We start from the raw sequence: 18,609 nt of genomic DNA on the forward strand, positions 1-18,609 counted from the left end.
GTCTCTGCTCGCCTTTGGGGACAGGAAGCTTTGTGCTACAATTTCTAAGGTGTAGTATGTCTGAAGTAATGAACATACATTGTTCTGTAGGAATTAAAAGAGGTTTAAGAATCTGTGTTGTCTGTCTCACTGTAGCCTTACGTGCTGCTATGTGGCTTTGCCCATCCAGCTGTTTCTTTTGCTCCTGTGTGTTAATGTTTTCTGTCAGTAGTTTCCCATTTAAATGTTGATGCAAACAGATTTGACTGTGCTGGTTTGAACAAGTGTGTAGTTGAGTTATAAACTTTGTTGGTCTGTTTAGGTGCAAGGTTAGGAACATAAGTCCAGAATGACACTTGAATTATGAAGCATGTTTTGTTTTCTGTAAGACAATGATGCTGTTTGCCATGCTTTACCATAATTAGAAGTGCAGCAGGTCATATAATCATGAAACTGAGATCATTCTAAAATGTTTGCTAATTACAAAGCGCTACATTCCCTCCAGATTTTTCTCAAAATTAAGATTAGTAAAGAAAAAAGTAAAGAACCTATTTGTTCAAAATTGAAAACAGTAAGCATTGTGTAGCTTAACTGTATGAGAGGAAGGTCACCATGGCTGAACAGTGAGCTATGTCGTTAACATCAGTTTGAAGAGTACCACTAAAGCTGAATACAGCAGCACTTTTTAAGTTGCTGCCACTCTAACTAATCATGAAAAGCATTAGTATTAAAATGTAGTAGTTTGCTAGTGCACTCCTAGTACTATGTAAATTATGAGTATAGGAAGTTGCAGCTTTCCACCCCGGGTGTTTTGCAGCAGTAATGCTTACGCAGTTTAACAATTCTCTCCCCTGTGCTTCCTTCTCCAGTTATTATCTGTAATCACAATATGTTCACAGCATGTGTACACACATGCACGCACATGCACAAATATTGCTTAACAAAAATCACACCTTTGTGTAGAAGGCTTCTGGAAAGTCAGGTTCCTTCCAGTCTTTAATAATTGACTTCATGTTTTAAATTCAGAGTCAGTAAAACCGGAATGCTCAATCAAATAGCAGAAGGTAAAATTCTCTAATTAGAGAGTGTAAATATTTTTTTGCCTGATTTTAGCACTGCATGATATACTACCAGGTACTGCTTTCCCCATGGCACATGTGGATCTTACATGTTCTCTTTTGACACTTCTGGAGAAAAAGCAGATAATTTACTTTGTGTTCATGCTGGAATGTGGGTAATTAGAATATAGCTAAATATTGAGAACATACTTCAAATTTCTCTCAGAAACTACTCACCAAACCCATTATGCCTATCCCCTAAAACCAGCAAATACATGCAGACTTTCTTATATAACGTGCAGGATGAAAATATCAAGGCTTTTCCTTTTTTACTAATGCAGATGAAAACAAACGAGCAAAACAAAACAGAACTGTTCGCTGAGGAGGAAAGTTTAGAATCTGACATTTTCTAAAAATTAGGCCATCTTGTATGTAGAAAACATGTAGAGGGCATCTGCTACACATACACACATTTCACAAGTATATACAAATACATATATATTTGCTACATAAGTAATGTTAAAAAAATCACTTAGGCACTTCTAAGTGTAAACAATTTAAACATTTATGGATAATGACATAAATTTCACTGTGATCTCAGTTTTTAATATTTGGGATGTATTGCGACATATTTTTTAGTACTCAAAAAGACTTGGTGAAATACATTTCATGGTTAAATCAAGGATTATTACCCATTTTCTACCTGTATAGACCAGCAAGTATAACTTGGGTTGTTTCACATACAGACTGCTTAGAAGGCTGTTAAATCTAAAATAAATAATGACTGTGGAAAGCTTAGTGGCCTCTGGGAAGATGCTGTTTGTCACCTTGGTAGAAGTCTGAGAGGTGTCATTCAGTGCTGGAAAACCACATGCATTTGGCCTAACTAAAGAAATCTTACTTTGCATTTGACAGTCACATACTGTAAGAACCACCATTCCATTGAGGTAGAACACTGTTTAGATTAGACTGTCAAATTGGCATCATTTTAGTGTTTTACAAGATTTGAATGATAATGCATAAATTACTTCCTAAACTTTCTAAAGTTTGAGTTTTAAAATAGCTGAAAATAGAGAAAACTACATTGTGTCATGGAATTTGTCAGGTTTGTGCTGATCGCCAGACCACTTCAGCTTTCTTCGTGCCTTTGCATTTATGAAGCACTAGTGTAGCAGTATTTGCTTAGCTTCTAATTTTGGTTTGCTTTTTGTGTTTTTTTCTTTCTCTCTCTTGGTTGTGCCGTTCTTCTTCCCATGATACTGTGCTCGCTATTTCCGTGCATCACCTGTGATAACCCCCCTGCTCCGACCATTCAGCTGTTGGTGAAGGGGGTACATGAAACTCTGGTAGCTCAGAGAGTTGTTCCTGCTCTCATTACTCTCTCCAGTGACCCTGAAATGTAAGTTTCCTGACTGTCTTATGTATCTAGCATCCCTCTTAATAGGAAGAAATAACCATCAGTTCTGTTTGTTATTCTAGCTGAGAGAAAAAAAAAAGGGTATTACTTTTGAACAAATGTAACTTTAAAATCACCTATCTGTAAATAGAAAGGTTTATTGGAACACCTAGAACTAAACAGAATAAAATCGCAGAATACATTTTAAGTAGAAAACTAAATTGATGTCTTTTTTGATTTTTATATTAAATCATAATTTCAGTTTTGACACTTGCTTAAATCATTTCTAGTAGAAAGCTGCATATTAATGTGCTCTGTAATGTTACCAGCTTTACTATTGCAAAATTAAGTATCATATGCAATATTGAAATGTGAAACAGTCTTGGCAGTACCTAATTTCCGGTAGACAACCATAGTACTTCAATTCAATGGACTACATGTAATATAATACTCTGATGTGATATTTCTTTCAAGCTAAGGAGGGATGCTTTGCTAATCTTACTAACAGGTTTATTATCAATAAATGCTAGAGCATGAATAGTGTCTTAATCAGTTTAATATATTGTGTGGGTGACTAAAACAAGATAAACCCCAAGAGTCTGCCTGCCCATCCTCAGTCACAGCTAACCCAGTTCTCCTTCCAGTTTACCAAACCATTTTTTATTGCATGTTGACTGGTTTACAGCTGACTCTTCGAGGCATGAGTGAAGCATTAGTTGACAAGCGGGTTGCTCCGGCCCTTGTAACCTTGTCCAGTGATCCTGAATTGTGAGTTTCAGATTGAGACCTTGAGTTAATCCTGTCTGTCTTTTCTCCTGGTCTGCTTTTTTTGTTTTGTCATTGCTAGAAACTAACGTAATTTAAAGTACTAATTTTTTTAGTTTTGCTCTATTTTTAATTATTTATATTCTTAATGTTGAATAGATCTTAAAGACACCATTTTTCTCTTGTAGCTCAGTGAGGATTGCAACAATTCCTGCTTTTGGGACCATCATGGAAACTGTTACTCAAAGAGAGGTAAGAGTCCTATTGTCAGACTTGGTTTGATAAATCCAATAACTTACTATTAATGAACTTGGAGAAGAAAGGAAAAAAAAAAAACTTCTAAATTATTTCTTCATTGGTTGTTTTCTCTTTTAAAATGCTTTTCAGTTTTTCTGTAGTCATTTTTTTTGTTCGTTTGTTTCGATTTTTTGTTTGTTTTGCGTGCTATTTTTATACAAAAAAGCAAACCCTCTTTTAACTGAGAAAAACATCTGCTTCTAAATATCAAGCCAAACACTAAAAAAAAAAACAACACAAAAACAGATATGCAAAGGGAGAGGCCTGTGTTAAAAGATGGGAAACCCATGGCTAAAATATGTAAAACGAACAAACATTTTCTAATACAGTTGAGAAATCCAAATCCACTTTTTCCAAATTAAATAGGTGGCTTTACTTTAAAATGATGATCAAAAAGTCATGTTAGGGTTTGGTTACCTCCACATAAATACATTGCACCATTTTAGGTTGCTTAGGATATCGTTGTTGGCTTCCAACTACTTTAGAAGGGCATAAGTCTCTTGTAGTTCCTTCATGTTGCTGGTCCTCTGCAACTGTCTCAGCACGTCGTACCCAAGAAGACATGAGAAGACATTGAAGTGCAGTAAATGAAATGATACTTCAGGACAATGTAGATATGCAATTTCTCCTTGTTTTCTAAATGATGAAACAGTGGTAGTAAATCAGAATTCTGAACAAGACAGCTAGGATTCTGCTCTAATTATAGAAATACTGTATTTTATTTCATGTACTAGTTGTACAATCAAATTTCTTTGTAAAGTCCTCGCAACTTTTTGCAGAGCTTGCATTCTTCCTGTAATTTCAACATACTCTAAAAGAATGCATTTGAGGAAATGTGAGTAAGAAGTCAGTGATGACTCACAAGTACTTGGAAGATGGCTAAGTTACAATTTTGTAGTTTGGATTGCATGTCTATAATCAGTTTGGAGAGAATACGGTTTTGTTACCACACAAAAATGACTGTATTCATTGCACTAATTATAATAAACCTTAGAGAACAAAGGTGGTAGCTCCTTCCAAAATGTATCAGAAAATGTTATTTTAACAACTTTGAGTGCAAATTAAGTATTTGTCATCTTAGACATATTTGTATTTTGTTTCAGTTTTTCTAGCCTTTAGTTGAAGTAATCTTTTTAATTCCATTGCTTTTATGATGCTCATCTATGCATCTGCAGGAATTTTTTCATCTTATTTAGGTGATATATTACAAAGAAACTAATGTGAACTCAGTTGTATTTAAAAAGAGAAACTCCAAAGATACTAGTAATGAGGGAAATTACAATAGATAAAAATTGTGAGCAAACTTCAGGAGGAGAGACTGGCTACGTGAAAACACCTGCCTATAGTTAAAGATAGATCAGAGTAAAACACTGTTAAGTCTTTAAAATACGGAGCTGTATTAAACAGGTTGGAACATCCTTTCAGAAAAGATTGTAAGTGAGCAGAAGGTCCAAAGTTTATCATATAAAATACAGAAGATTTATAGACGTACTCTGAGCTTAATGTTTCTAACATCTTCATTCTTTGGTGAACTTATTATTTCTCTGGGAACTTTTAAGCTTCTGGAAAGGGTAAAAATGCAGCTGGCATCTTTCCTGGAGGACCCTCAGTATCAAGACCAACATTCTCTACATACAGAAATCATAAAAACGTTTGGAAGAGTTGGACCTAATGCTGAGCCCAGGTTTCGAGATGAATGTAAGTTGCAGTGTTGGGAAGATGAATTCTTCCTCTTCTTGTCCTGAGGCTAATAGTTTGCTGGTTGTGTTGATACTGTCTTTACAAAAAAATCCATGAAAACTCCTATTTTTTAGAGTTTGATGTGTCCCTAGATATTTTTTTGACCTTGCCAATATAATTTTCACTTGACCTCGCGTTGATGTACCTACAGCACATCAGCATGTGGAAATTTAATAATTTCAAAGCTGAAGGGGACTGGTCACAAGAACAAATATGAATTTGCCTTTTCTGAATTACTTAGCATGTAAAATGCCTTCCTCTCACCCCTACCCCCGTCCCCTTCTTCACCCCAATCCCTCTGGCATTATAAATGTCAAGTATTCCACACATCTTAAATGTGAGTGTATCCCAGGTTAACAAGGTAGAGGTTTGGTCTGTTGTTTCTTTTTCATGGCCCAGAAAGGTAAGGCACATAGAAGAGCAAAGTTCATTATTAGATTGTCTTAAAGATGTAAACAAAGCATGAGGAGCGATCATACCAACGGTTGTAGGCATTGAGTTTAGCAGGCTAAATTCACCAGATAAGACTTCCTCTCTAGTCAGTGAAGTTTTCTCATGACATGCAATATCTGTATTGCTAGCTGATGAGCTGTATTTATAAAATAGAAATATACTTTAGACAGCTTTAGCGACAGGGGAATAATAATGTCACAAAATATTTTCTGTAAATTGTTACTGTTCCAAAGGTGGTACTCTGAGGGGCCTTTTTCATTTTAGATGTTCTTACTACACTTTTATTTCACATTGGAATTGGTCAATTACATCTGCATGAGCAGTCCCATCAAAGCCATTATTTGCAGCTCTTATCCCACATTGATGCGTGCTGTTTCAGATGCCTGCGATTGTAACTTAACAACCTCTTAATGCTAAGCAAGTCTATGGAAAGCAATTTCAAATACTTATGGTAGTATTTGCTTTTTGCAGTTGTTATTCCACACTTGCACAAGTTAGCCTTGGTCAACAACCAGCAGTCTGTGGATTCTAAGAGACTGGATATCGCCACCCACCTGTTCGAAGCCTACAGTGCTCTTTCCTGTTGTTGTATCCTTTTTTTTTTTATTTTTAGGGGAAGTTTAGGTGTTAATTCTATTGTGGGTGGAGAAGATTAATATTTGAGAAATAACTAAGTTTGTCTTTGAATGTGTGATCTAAAATATGATCTGCTCAGTATAAAGAGGAGATTTTCACGGAAGGTGGAACTTAAAAATACTTGCAAAAAAATCCCTTGATCTTAACCACTAACTTTAAAAATACATATATATATATGTATGAAAATGGTATTGATGTATGAAATATATGAAGTTAAATGTTTCAAACTTTTTTTTGTTAGTTGTAAGGTAGCAAATGATGTTGTTTCCTGTGTATTGCTGTTGTAGCTTGTCCTTGTGTTTGATAAGACAAAATTGCATAGTATCAGAAGAGAGAATAAAATTGTATAATTTCAAAAGACAATCCTTAACGACACGATTTTTAGTTATTTCAGAGGATTTAATGGTCAATCACTTTTTACCAGGACTTAAGTGTTTACGAAATGACATGGAACATCTCTCACCAGAGCATGAGGTGAGCAGCAACATTTACTGAGTATGAGATACAGGTGGCAGCAAGAGCTGAAATGTAATGATATTTAAAACCAGAAGTTAAGGAAAGCTACTCATGAATAGTATCAAAGTATATAGCATTGAGGATTTGGGGGGAAAGAAATTGGTCCCACAACTTAAAATCTGTAAAATTGATTATATCTTTAGGCTGAGTACCCTGAAGAAGAGTATTGAACTGCAGCTAGTGTCATAGATGTTCACAGACTGAATAAAAAGAAATGTTTTTACCATCTGTTTTTTCATTAAAACATTAATACACTAAAATCCATGGCCACAGTATGTCCAAGGAAATGGAAGTGAAAATTGGTGGAGTTCAGGAGACAAATGATAAGCAAATTCAGCAGAGAGAAAGGATAAGAAAACATAGTCCTGAAATATGTGGGACGAACTTCATATCTGGAGCGCGGTTTCCAGTTCTGGACTCCCCAGCAGAGAAGAGAGAGTGTTATACTGGAGAGTCCAATGAAGGGCCAGTGAGATAATGGACCGGAGCATCTCTTCTATGAGGAGGCGTGAAAGAGCTGGAACCGTTCAACCTGGAGAAGAGAAGACTCAGGGGGATCTCATCCATGTGTACAAACACTTGAAGGGAAGCTGCAAAGAGGCTGAGCCAGGCTCTTTGCAGTAGTGCTCAGGGACAGGACAAGAGGCAGTGGGAAAAAAACAGGAACGCAGGAGGTGCCATCTGAACATCAGGAAACACTTTTTTTTACTGTGAGGGTGACCAAGCACTGGTCCTAGAGAGATTGTGGAGTCTTGTACCTTGGAGGTGTGCAAAAACTATCCGGACATGGTCTGGGGCAACACGCTGTAGGTGGCCCTGATTAAGAAGGTGGGGTTGGACTATATGGTCGCCAGAGGTCCCTTTCAACATCAACCATTCTGTGAGTCCGTGAATCATAAAAAGCAGATTATAATAAGTAGACAGGACAACATGAGAGCTACCAAGATCTTCCATGGTGGATGCTCACAGAAAAGTAGCAAAAGCAAAGAGGTAGCTAGAGAAGCTGACTTGAGAAACTTCAAAGTTTTGGCCATGTGTCTTGGTCTTTTTTGTAAATACTTGAAGAGGATGAACACTAATAGGGATTGGAATACACAGAGATTAATTCAGTAGCTGAAAGTCAGAGAAATAATTCAGTTGCATGCTGGAAAATCTTGACAGTCTGAACACTTCAAGTGATGGAAGAAAAGATTTAATCTAACTGTGTGAAGAAAGGTCTTTATGAATGTCTTTTCTCAAGGTTAATAGTGTTCTTCAGGGATTGCTTTGTACTTGAGAAAAGTAATTACTGTTCTTTACGTTGGTCAAGTGAGATAATTCAGCTAGACTATATTTTCTAGGAGTCCTGAATTCTTAAACTTGGTAACAAAATCTATTCTGGTTACATTTTTAGTCTAATAACCTATAGTCTAATTCTTGTTTGCTCTGTATTATATCATTTTATATTATTTATCTGTGGAACTGGGGGGGATGTGAATTAATTTGAAGGACTTTCAAACCTTATAAGGAAATAATCTGACTTCAGAGGGCGTTCAGATTGGGACAGTACTGATCTGAGCATCAATCAAAGGCAACTCTGTGTTCAGAGTGAGCTGGGAGGTGTGTTGTGTATTGTGAAGTCCAAGAACATACCTGAAAGGTGCACTAGGCAAAAGTTGGGTTTCATTTTCTTTCTTATGTCGTATTGACTAATGAGATAACTGTTACAAATATTAATACTTCATTTTTGTGTAGTCATTAGTGGAACTCATAAAGTGTAAGGACACTTTCAGTTCTAAATTAAACCAAAAGAGCTTATGTAATTCGGTTTGAGTCCTGTAGCCAGAGAAGGAACTGAAGGCTGAAGTAGGCTTAAATAAATAAATAAATGACAGAGGATTGAGAGCGATCTTTATCACATTCTGCCTCACTATGACAGATTGTCTTCAGGCATGATGCCAAATGTTTTATTTTCTTATCCCAAGGGAAACATAAGCTTTAAAATATTTACTCCAACTCCAGTGTGCTAGAAAACTCACTATGGCTTTTACTGCAGAACTGGAATTGCCTTGCCTTGCTCCTTGCCTTGACGTGATGCTTGTAGGCACCATGACAGAGATTTCTAAGACCCAGTCAGTTCTATTGTCAGTCTTTCAAGTGGGGAAGTTTAGTCGTAAATATTCTGCAGAAACCTTTAGTGCTGGAATTGCTAAAGTAAAAGGAAAAAACAAACAAACAAAAAAAAAAAAACTTGATCCATAGTAACCCTGGAAGACATCAGTGAAATGATGTATTAAGTTTGCTTTCACATTTCCTTTCCATTAAGTTGTAATCTCTGCACACTACCGTGCTTTTTTCTTTTCTTTCCTTGCTTTTTCTTTCATGCATCATGCTGGTAATTACAAGAATTCTAAAACATACTTGAAAACTAAAGGAAAATACAGGGAAGATGAGCGTTTGTATTAACTGTTAATAAATGTAAGGTTTGAAAAAAAATGGAGATAAGGAGATGCGTAACAGAAGTGAGTTTTGTTTGGCTCTCTTTTAAAAAAAAAATAGGAGGGAAGCAGGAGGGACTCTTGAACTCTTGTAACTGGTTCAGAAATCTTTTCTTCCTTAAAGTATTTTGAATGGTTTTGTTGTTTCTACCTCAGGGCATTATCAGATAGTTGCTACTTAAATGCACTTGAAAAACACAGGAGATTCATTTTAAACAGTTTTGCTAGTGTCAAAATTAGTTGGGGAGCAGATTTAGTGTGAAGTGTTGATGTAACAGAAAAAGTATCATGTCTATCTCTTCCTTACTCATTTTAGGTCATTTTAAGCTCCATGATAAAAGAATGTGAACAGAAAGTGGAAAACAAGACCGTCCAAGAACCACAGGGGTAAGGCTTTCATGTCTCTTTTTTTTTCTGTGCCTCCAGCATAATGTTCTGTGGAGGATCTTCCATAATGGTGTCCAAGATTGTGACCAGAAATCCTGCACTGAAGCACATCTTAGGAACTTTAATTCAGTTTTGGTTGTTTCTGTCTCTCTGGTGTAAAACGCAAGGCAACACACTTTTATTTGTATCGTAGTAATGAAGCTCCTGTTTTCCACATGACTTTGTTCTTAGTTTTTGATCCATAGAAGATAGTAATTGAGCTTCTGTCCAGAATCTCAGAAGGCGTGAGGTACTTAGCTTAAGTGCTGAGGGCAATGCATGTGGCATGCATCTCACATCCCTCTTTCATGGGGCTGGCCTGCAGGCTGAAGTTCTCATAGTGCTAAAAGCCTGCTCCAGACTGCTGGTTTTGCTTGTATGTGACTACAGCACATGAGAACAGCTGTAGCATCATGTAGGTTCAGTATGTTGCTCTTTCTAGTCTGGTTTGTGAAAACTTCGTGGACTCTGCATTGTCTTCCTCAGTATGTATGAAGTAGGAGCGCTCGAGGAAAGGTCGTAGGGGTCACATTCGCAGCCACCAGGAGAAGGCTTCTCTGCCAGGTGAAACCAATAGAGCTGTGCCCAAGGGTGGGTTTTGCAAGAAATGTATGGGGTATCAAAGGAAGACTGAGCAATAAAGATCTTTTGGGAGTTACTAAGTTGACAGACAATGCAAATTCTAAACTCTGCTTAGGCAGAAGCAGTTGGAAAATAAGAGAGTTTTAAGGAGAGGGGCCACCATTTATACTTTCTTTGTTTTTACTCTTCCCTGCATGTCTGCTTATGGTCACTGTCAGAGGCAGGATACATGGGCTAGATTGGTCTAATCCAATACTGTTGTTCTTGTATTAAACAAATGTAATATTGAAGGATAAAGATAGACATTTCTGGTGAGAAGGTAAAGCTGATCTTTCCACAGAGGTATTTGTCACTGTAGCAATCATCAAATATCTAATCAATGCTAGTGTGATGACTTCCAAAGGTGGTAAAAAATAAAATTAAAAATAGTGTGCACGAAAACGTTTTACTACTTTTCACTAGGACTGTTCTAGAGGCCATGATAATTCACTTTATGGTGTTACGTGAATGGTATTATATGTATTTGGGCTTGGTGGTGATGTTTTTTTAATTCCTCATGATAGACTGATCTTTTGTCATCTTGAAACCACTAACATGCAAAGACAATTTAGATGTTTATTAAAGAACAGCACGGTGTTCTTTTTGTTTGTAGTCTTCTGTAACTGAATTTTTGTCTTTCCTAGCTCAATGTCGATTGCTGCGAGCCTTGTGAGTGAGGATACAAAGACCAAGTTTTTGAACAAAATGGGCCAGCTGACTACATCGGGTGCAATGTTGGCTAATGTGTTCCAGAGGAAGAAGTAAGATGGGAAAAGGAGCTCCCAGCTAACACTAAGATGGACCTCACAGAGACTGGTTCCTGTACTTGAAGTACTTGCCTTTTTATTTCTTCTGTCTTATGTTCTTGTAGTATAATTTTATTCTAACCTCCAAAGATATTTGCACTGCTTTTGAATATCGCTGTGTATCTGTTAATTTTGGGTTAACTGTGGTTGATATAAAACTGAAATCATAGTCTGTACCAAGTCCTTGTTCTGTGTTCTTGTCTTTCCAGCATAATTTTTTTTATATAGTGGAAGGGTTTTGTTTTCTGTTTTTGTTTTTTATTATTATTTTCTGACAGGATATCAGCAAATATCTGTATTATACATGGAGCTATTATGACGGTACTTAAAATAATGTAAATTTGAAGTCATTGTCATGAAGTAATAAAAGTGGAGATTACTTATGTATTTAAATTATGAAAGAGTAATGCAGATTTTTTTATTATGTTTCTAAAAAGAAGAGGAGGAGCCACCAGCATTTGTCTGTGCTTCTAGGGTTGTTTTTGTAAGTATTGTGCATCTTGAATCCAGAGGAATTGCAGCATCTAATGTCTAAGACTGCTTGCACTGCATCAGTCTGCAGGGAATGCTCATGTTTCAGATGCTTTATGCTGACATTGTAAATGCTGTACAAAATCCTTCAGATAAAATTCTCACATCTGTTGCGGTTTTTGAGGGATGTTTTGTTTTGTTGGAGTTTTTGTTTTATTTTAAAGCACTTTAACAACTAGTTGCACATCCAGAGGCACATTTGCTGAAGTAAAGGCAAAACATGATAAATGAAGATTCACAAATGTATAAACTACTACAGGGTCCCGACACAGTTCTGCAGGCAGAGTAACCTTATGCAGGAGAAAGACTGTTTTCGTCTTGCATTCATTGTGCAGTTCTGTGTACAGATTTTGTTGTTTAGCTTGAATCTCAGTTCAAATTTCATTTCAGAGTAGTTGAAATTATAGTAAGGAGTTTTGACATGCAGTTCCTTTCAAGTGTTAGGTAGACTGCATACATACTTTATGAAAAAACATTACAAGGAGTATCTTGTAATGAAGCGTTTTTCTTAGCAAGGAAGCATTAACAACTAAATCCGTTTATTCTTATGCAGCACTTTTCTTTTTCCTTTATGTCAACGTAAGCTTCTGAAAGTAAACTCAAGTGCATGCATAAACTGGTAAGATGTGATAAAATATAAAAGATCAGGCACTCTCTGAGACGACACCATTCAGTTGGAAGCATAAACGTCTTTAAGGATAGGGAAGCAAAGGAGTGAAGGGAGAAATTGCAGTCTCCTGGGACAGGATATGGATGGCAGCGCTTCACGTAGTGCCCTGAGGTGGAAATAATAGAGGTAATTTGAGGCTTCTGACTGCTTGGTGTCGGTGCCTGTTGGCTCTGCGTATACGGTTGCCTGCCGTGTTTGTGTTGTGACAGGGCCTGCTGCACACTTGCACACTGCCAGTCCCTTTACCCTTCACTGAACCATTTTTCTTGAGATTACAGACAGCTCCATGCCTTCTTGTTGCTTGTTACCATGAAAGTATACTTTTAGCAGACTGACTGTGAAATGGAGACATTCCTGAGGAATGGGAAGTGGTGATGTTCCTCTCTATTGTTCTGTTGTCAATAAAAAGTTTTGTATACCTGCCGTGTCTTGTTACTTCCTCTCTTCTCCAAGAAGATAATCACATCAAAACAGCCCTTATATATATGTTAAATACACAGAAATCCTTTAGCCTTTTTTTTTCATCATCTGTACAAGTAGGTGCAGTGCCAGAGGTAGCACTGTAGTCCTGAGACCGAAATAATTTTACGGCTGAACTCTTTACAGCAGGGCAGCTGCATTCAGCCTGCCTTTGAGAGTGGTTCATAGCCCCCACTGAACTTCAGCCAGAGTTTGGAAACCTGCTGATCAGCACAAGCCAAAAAGCTGTGACAGCAATTTAACCATGGGTGATTGTGGCATGAGAGTCTCCTTAGTTTATGAGTATAAATGTAATATCTGTAAACTTGCAAAGTTTAGCTTTCGGTAGTCAGCGTTTTACTCCATACTAGCTGATCCAAGGAGGAATTTGACTGAGAAACCCCAGAAAGACCAGCTCCATTGTCATGACCACTGAGCTGAAAAAAGTGAAGGTGAAAAAACATCTTGCAGGTAGTCTCCAGGAGTTTAACCTCCTAAATTTCATGTCTATTTTAGTGTATGTTGGTTGCAGAAGGTTGTGTGGGGGCTTTTTTTTTTTTTCTCCTGGGGGGTAGGGGGGGGAAGGTAGTTGTTTTGGTTTTGTTTTTCCTCCAAACAGTGGCACTATAGCACTCAGGAGTGGGATAGAAAAGAGGTAGAACTCTTAAATAAAATTAAAAATGTATTTCCTTTCTTTAAGATTAACTTTTTTCCTTCCTGTTATTATACAAAACAAGTTAAGTGAACCTTTTGGGTGAAAATGCTTCATTAAAACAAGACAGATGGATAGCCATCATGGAAAGGAATTCATCCTCAAAGATGTATCTTCAATCGCTTATGATTTTGCCAAAATAAGGATTCTGTAAAAAAACAAAATGTTTAAAGACAAAATGTTGAAAGACAAAATTTAAAGGATCAACTCCTGTGCTCTTAAGCAAAGATGATTGATGGGTGGAGGACACATGGCTGCCTGGGTGAGCGTTCATGATCTAAATAAGTTTTGTGTAGATTAGATACAAGTCATTATTTGCATGTACTCTGTTCTGAAAGAGATTGTTTTCTAAACTTTAAGTAAGGTAAATTAATCTTTCTTTATATTCTAATCAATGAGAATAAAGGGAGTTCTTTGAGAAAAGCAACGCATTCTTCTGTCATTCTCTCCCAGCTCCCCTTTCCATCAAGAAGAGGGAAAAAAATCCTGCTGGTGCTGCTTGTTGTGCGTAAAAGTATGGTCTGGTTAGGAGAACTGATAGCAGTATTTGCATGGATTCATGGCTACAGAAAATGGGGAACCTGACACTAATTACTGCAAATTAACATGTTAAGATTGAAAGATAAAAATTACAGGTGAAATATCTCTGGTGAAGAAGGGGGAAGAATTATTGGAACGTACTGGAATTTGTTGCTACATGCAGATAAGATTTAATAATGGTGCAGAAAAAGCAGGAATGTGGAATGTTTCTGTATTCCATGTTGTGATGGTGTTAGTAGGATTTTTCTGTTCTAGGAGTTTTAGTGCAGTTTCTAAAAATGGATATCACGCTGAAGATGTTTTAAGTACTTTTCTGTATAAAACTTGCTGATGTTGATACTGAAGTAAAGGATGAAAAAGCTTCACGGAGTAGAAAGCCATTAATATGCTGATATAATGGTCTGATTGGCATGGCATTCATCCTAGACAGAATCACAGAATAACTGATGAATTGCAGGATCGCAATAACGTGTCAGGCAACAGCACGTCAAGGAAACTGGTTTGTTGGCTTGCTAAGTGCATTTGGCTGGTATTTGTAGCTAACATTCAGGTCATGAAAAAGATAGGAGTAGCTAGTTTGTTTTAGGCAATGAAATTAGTCAGAGGTATGGAGGATTGTTGTTTTCCCGTACGTTGGCTAGCCAGGTCCTGGATTTCAGTAGTGTATGGTAATATCTCAGGTGTTAACAAATCTCAACAAGTAACCACGAATGAGTAATCATTTTCCAGGGAAACTGTTTCTAAAGTGCTCTGCCTTTACGTTTGATGCTCTCCAGTATTGCAGGTAAGCTGTAAGAAAGGTGGTTCTGCTTACAGAGTTTGTAAAAAGATGTGCAGGTCAGTGGCAAACAGCCTGGTTCTTTGGAGGCGCCTGTACTGTGTACTGAGCTTGAACTTGTGTCATGCTTTCCATACAGTGGAAAGTTTCCTCTGGCTGAAGTTTTCCGGTTTGTAGAAAGTTCGAGCAAGAGCAGTTACACAGTAGAAATCAATGTCTTGAAAATGTGACTTGTGAACCTGGCTGTTTCTTTTCCCAGCACTTGCATTGTATGCACTCCCCCCAGTCTCCCTCATCTTCTGCCCTTGGGGCTGGTCTGTACCCTAACCTGCGAGAGGCACGCTTTGGGACATCAGCATCCCCAGCAGGACATCCTCCAACATTCCCGTCCTAGAGGCAGATGCCCTTTTTGAATTCTACTGTTTAAGTCCTTCGCGCATACAAATAGAGCTGTTTGCTGTGTATTTGAGTATGCCCATTCCAAAAATTATGTTGATTGTGATCTTGTGCTGCTATTCTTTTCCCGTTTCCCAAAAGCTGAGAAACTTCTTTCCAGCTGAGGTGGACACATCATGATGGAGTCCTGCAGTGGTTACAGCAGCTGTAGCCTGTGCCCTGTAGGATCCCTTGTGTCGTTCTGCCAGGCCTGTTACACCTTCCCTTTCAGCATGCTGCGTGGGGACAGGGAAGCGGCAGCTGTAGTTTTTACTAGGCAGCAAGGTTTCATTTCAGCTCGATCCTTTGCTGAGAGATGAATGCCCTCTGTTGATCCAAGGATGAGTCACCTGAGCGTTCTGGTAAATTTTCAAAGACGTTCGTGATAGTTCAGCACGCAGGGTTAGATAACGTGGCAGGGTGGCTCTGTCAAACTGGCGATGGGTGCTGCACAGTGTTTCAAAGAAGTGTTAAGGTGCCGGTCCTCACGGTGGGGTGGGCTGTTGGGTGTTTTGCCAGCCCCAAAGACGCATCTCCAGGCTGCACACAGGTTGGTGTTCTGGGCAGCACAGGGAAAGCTCCCAGGACTGCCGCTGCTGCTCTTGTCCTAAGGATGAACATAGGACTTGAGTCTCGGAGGTCAGCACCAGTGTGAACAAATGTTCAAAGTTAAAAATTCACCACAACGTTTGTATTTCCTTCCACAAGTACGTAGGCATGGTTATCGCCACAGGTGATAACGTCGGTGATAACGTATCAGTTCAATGAGTGCTTGCACATACTTCAAACATTCAGCTTGTTAGCAGTGGCTAGTTGTGCGCTTGCTCCTTTTGAATGCAGCAAACTTCAGGTTTCTGACAGGCATTCTGCTCTGGTACGTTTTTGTGGGATTGTCAGAAGTGTGTTTGGTGTAACCCACACCATATGTGCCTTACAAGCTTCCTTATAATTGCTCTGTCATGAAAAATACTGTGTGCGTTTGAAAATCTTAGGCAGATTGGGCAATAGTCTGCTGTGGAAATGGGTACTTCAGAGGAAGAAGACAGTTTCAAGTTGACAGTGTTTTTTTTGTATAGATTTTTTGGGGGGTAAATAATGGAATTTTTTAATGGATTTATTTTAATAGCTGGAGACCTAAACTGAAATTAGAGCCCCCTGTGCTAAAGATGTGCAAATAGGTCTTTTTTTCTTTTGCACTGTCAGAAAGCTGCAGACCCTGTACCTTACAGGGGGCTTCTCCCTGCGGTGGGTGGCGAGGCAGCTGGGGCACCCTCTCTCCCTGGCCCACAACACGCTCTCTGCATGGGTTGCTGCTGCCCCAGCAGCTTTGCAGATCCTCTGGGTTTCTCGCTCACCCTGACCCGGCTGGGTGCTCATATTTACAAAGCCTGTATGTAGTTCAGAACCTCAAGTCCCAACCAGCCTTTACTACGTCTAGTGGAAGGAACCCACTGACCTAGATCCAAGGAAAATCCCTCCTTCCATTCCTCTGTCCCTTTGCTGCATGTGAGGCACCTTCACAGCATTTCTGTGCAGCACGGAGAGGCTGAAACAAACCCCTGCCTTTCAGTTTTGCTTCTCTGCTCAGGTTTCCTTTCCATCCTTTCGAAGACCCAGGCTCTTCTAAGACACAGAGAAGGCATATCTGGGGATGTGAACGTGAGCCTGTTCACGTGTGTAGGTGTTGTTTGCATTCGATCGCTGTATCTACCAAAACAGTCTTTATCTTTGCTTTTCAGGTTGAAAATGTCTGAATGACAGGAGTCAAGTTGGCTGGTTGTCTGGGAATTAGTCACTGTTTATCCAAGCTCTGGGAAAAAAGGCGTTTGCACACCAATGCTGAAATGGCTTTATTTTCAGACAGTTATAAAACAATACAGCATTGACTGCTGTACTTCTTTGACGTATTTTTGGCATGCAATTTCTACTTCTCTCTTGCTAGGAAGGAGGTAAGAAGAGATCTGTACTAACAAACCATACCACTGCTAATTTATTGACTGCTCTGATGGTTTGTTTCTGTGGCAGACTTCACAAAGGAAGGGATCCTGATACCAAATAGGGTATTTTGAATCTGTCGCACCTGTAAGGCTGCACGTGGTTTTCCATCTCTCTTCTTTAGGAAGAGCATTGCAAAGGATAGCCCAGTCGAGGCTTACACATCACAGTAGTGAATAGAAACAGCAGGCACCCGGACGCCATCAGAAGTTCAAAACTTTCAGATTTCAGGTATTTCATCTTTATTCAATGTATGTGTTTTGCAAAGCTAGCTGAAAACAAAAACAAAAAACAGTATTCGATAATACAAAATGTATCTTTTCTATAAAATAAGAGCTGACAAACCAGTTTTGGTGTAAATTTTTGGTTTTTACTTGTGCTGCATAGAATTATAAATGCAATAAACGAAAGAGCATTGATAACACTTTCTTCTATATGTTCTCTAGTTTGTAATTCCAAGCATTCGCATTTCAGTTTCTAACAATCTACTGCAATACATAATTAAGACTATAAAGCACCCAGTAGTGGCTTCTGTGGTTTTTGGCTCAGAAACATAAAATTTAACTCAGAGGAAAATGTCTGAGCTTTCCGAAAGAGGCTGTTTTCAGATAGTGGAAAGAAAAAGAGAAGGAAAAAAAAAAAAAAAAAAAAGAAGAAATTTCAGCCCGAACAGCAAATACTTCAGGCAAGACTGGGGATCAGAATGTGAAAATAACGAAGCTGCTGTGTAACAGTGAACTGCCTGGAGCGGCTCTGCGCTGAGCAGGGCTGGGCTGTCCTCAGCACCTTCCCAGGCAGAGAGGACAAGGCGTCTAACTGCTGGTGACAGCGAGCTTGCTCCTGTAAATCTGTGGTTAGAGTGAGCAGCTGGTAAATAAACACTGCTCATAGCCTTGGTATTGTGCTAAATGTGAAAAGGGGAAGAGACTTAACAGCTTGTTCTGTTTAAAAAGAAACATTTCCTTGTGCGTCAAATACAAGCACTTCAAAACGCCAGGGCTGTGAGCTGCTGGTGGTGGGGAGGTGGCTCTGGCAGAAGGATCTCCTCTGGTCTCCCCCCAGGAGCAAAAGCCATCCTCAGCAGCTGGGCACCTGTGGTACTGAGGCCTCACGTGCTGCCTTACGAAGCGCCGGGCGAAGGAGGCTTTGTGCGTCACCCTCTGGGCACACCCAGTGCCATGGCCTTCCCCCCGTCCTCGTATTGTTCTGTTCAGCAGAAGAGCTGCGGCCTGGCCAGCCTGTGTGCGTAGAGGCCCTGACTCTTCTGGCAGCTCAGCTGGGCTCTGATCCTATGATTGCAAGCTTTACAGCTCCCTAAC

General features: G+C 38.9%; 1 protein-coding gene across 2 annotated transcripts in view; it reads left to right on the forward strand.

Moving 5' to 3' along the window:
* The window catches only part of RELCH (RAB11 binding and LisH domain, coiled-coil and HEAT repeat containing), a 75,419-nt gene extending 62,628 nt beyond the window's left edge, over nt 1-12,791 (forward strand). Inside the window, exons 23-29 of one of the 2 annotated variants that reach the window (XM_080579275.1) lie at nt 3,119-3,201; nt 3,387-3,450; nt 5,055-5,193; nt 6,160-6,276; nt 6,710-6,798; nt 9,634-9,704; nt 11,009-12,791. In XM_080579275.1, coding sequence (XP_080435401.1) covers nt 3,119-3,201; nt 3,387-3,450; nt 5,055-5,193; nt 6,160-6,276; nt 6,710-6,798; nt 9,634-9,704; nt 11,009-11,129 — 684 coding nt within the window. In that variant the 3' untranslated portion in view covers nt 11,130-12,791. Of the gene's footprint in view, nt 1-2,353; nt 2,437-3,118; nt 3,202-3,386; nt 3,451-5,054; nt 5,194-6,159; nt 6,277-6,709; nt 6,799-9,633; nt 9,705-11,008 lie in introns of both variants that reach the window. The other variant, XM_080579274.1, reaches the window with a different exon arrangement.
* The last annotated feature ends 5,818 nt before the right edge of the window (nt 12,792-18,609 follow it).

This window comes from Anser brachyrhynchus (assembly GCF_964034855.1).
Source record: "Anser brachyrhynchus genome assembly, chromosome: 2".
In the NCBI taxonomy this organism is placed as follows: Eukaryota; Metazoa; Chordata; class Aves; order Anseriformes; family Anatidae; genus Anser; species Anser brachyrhynchus.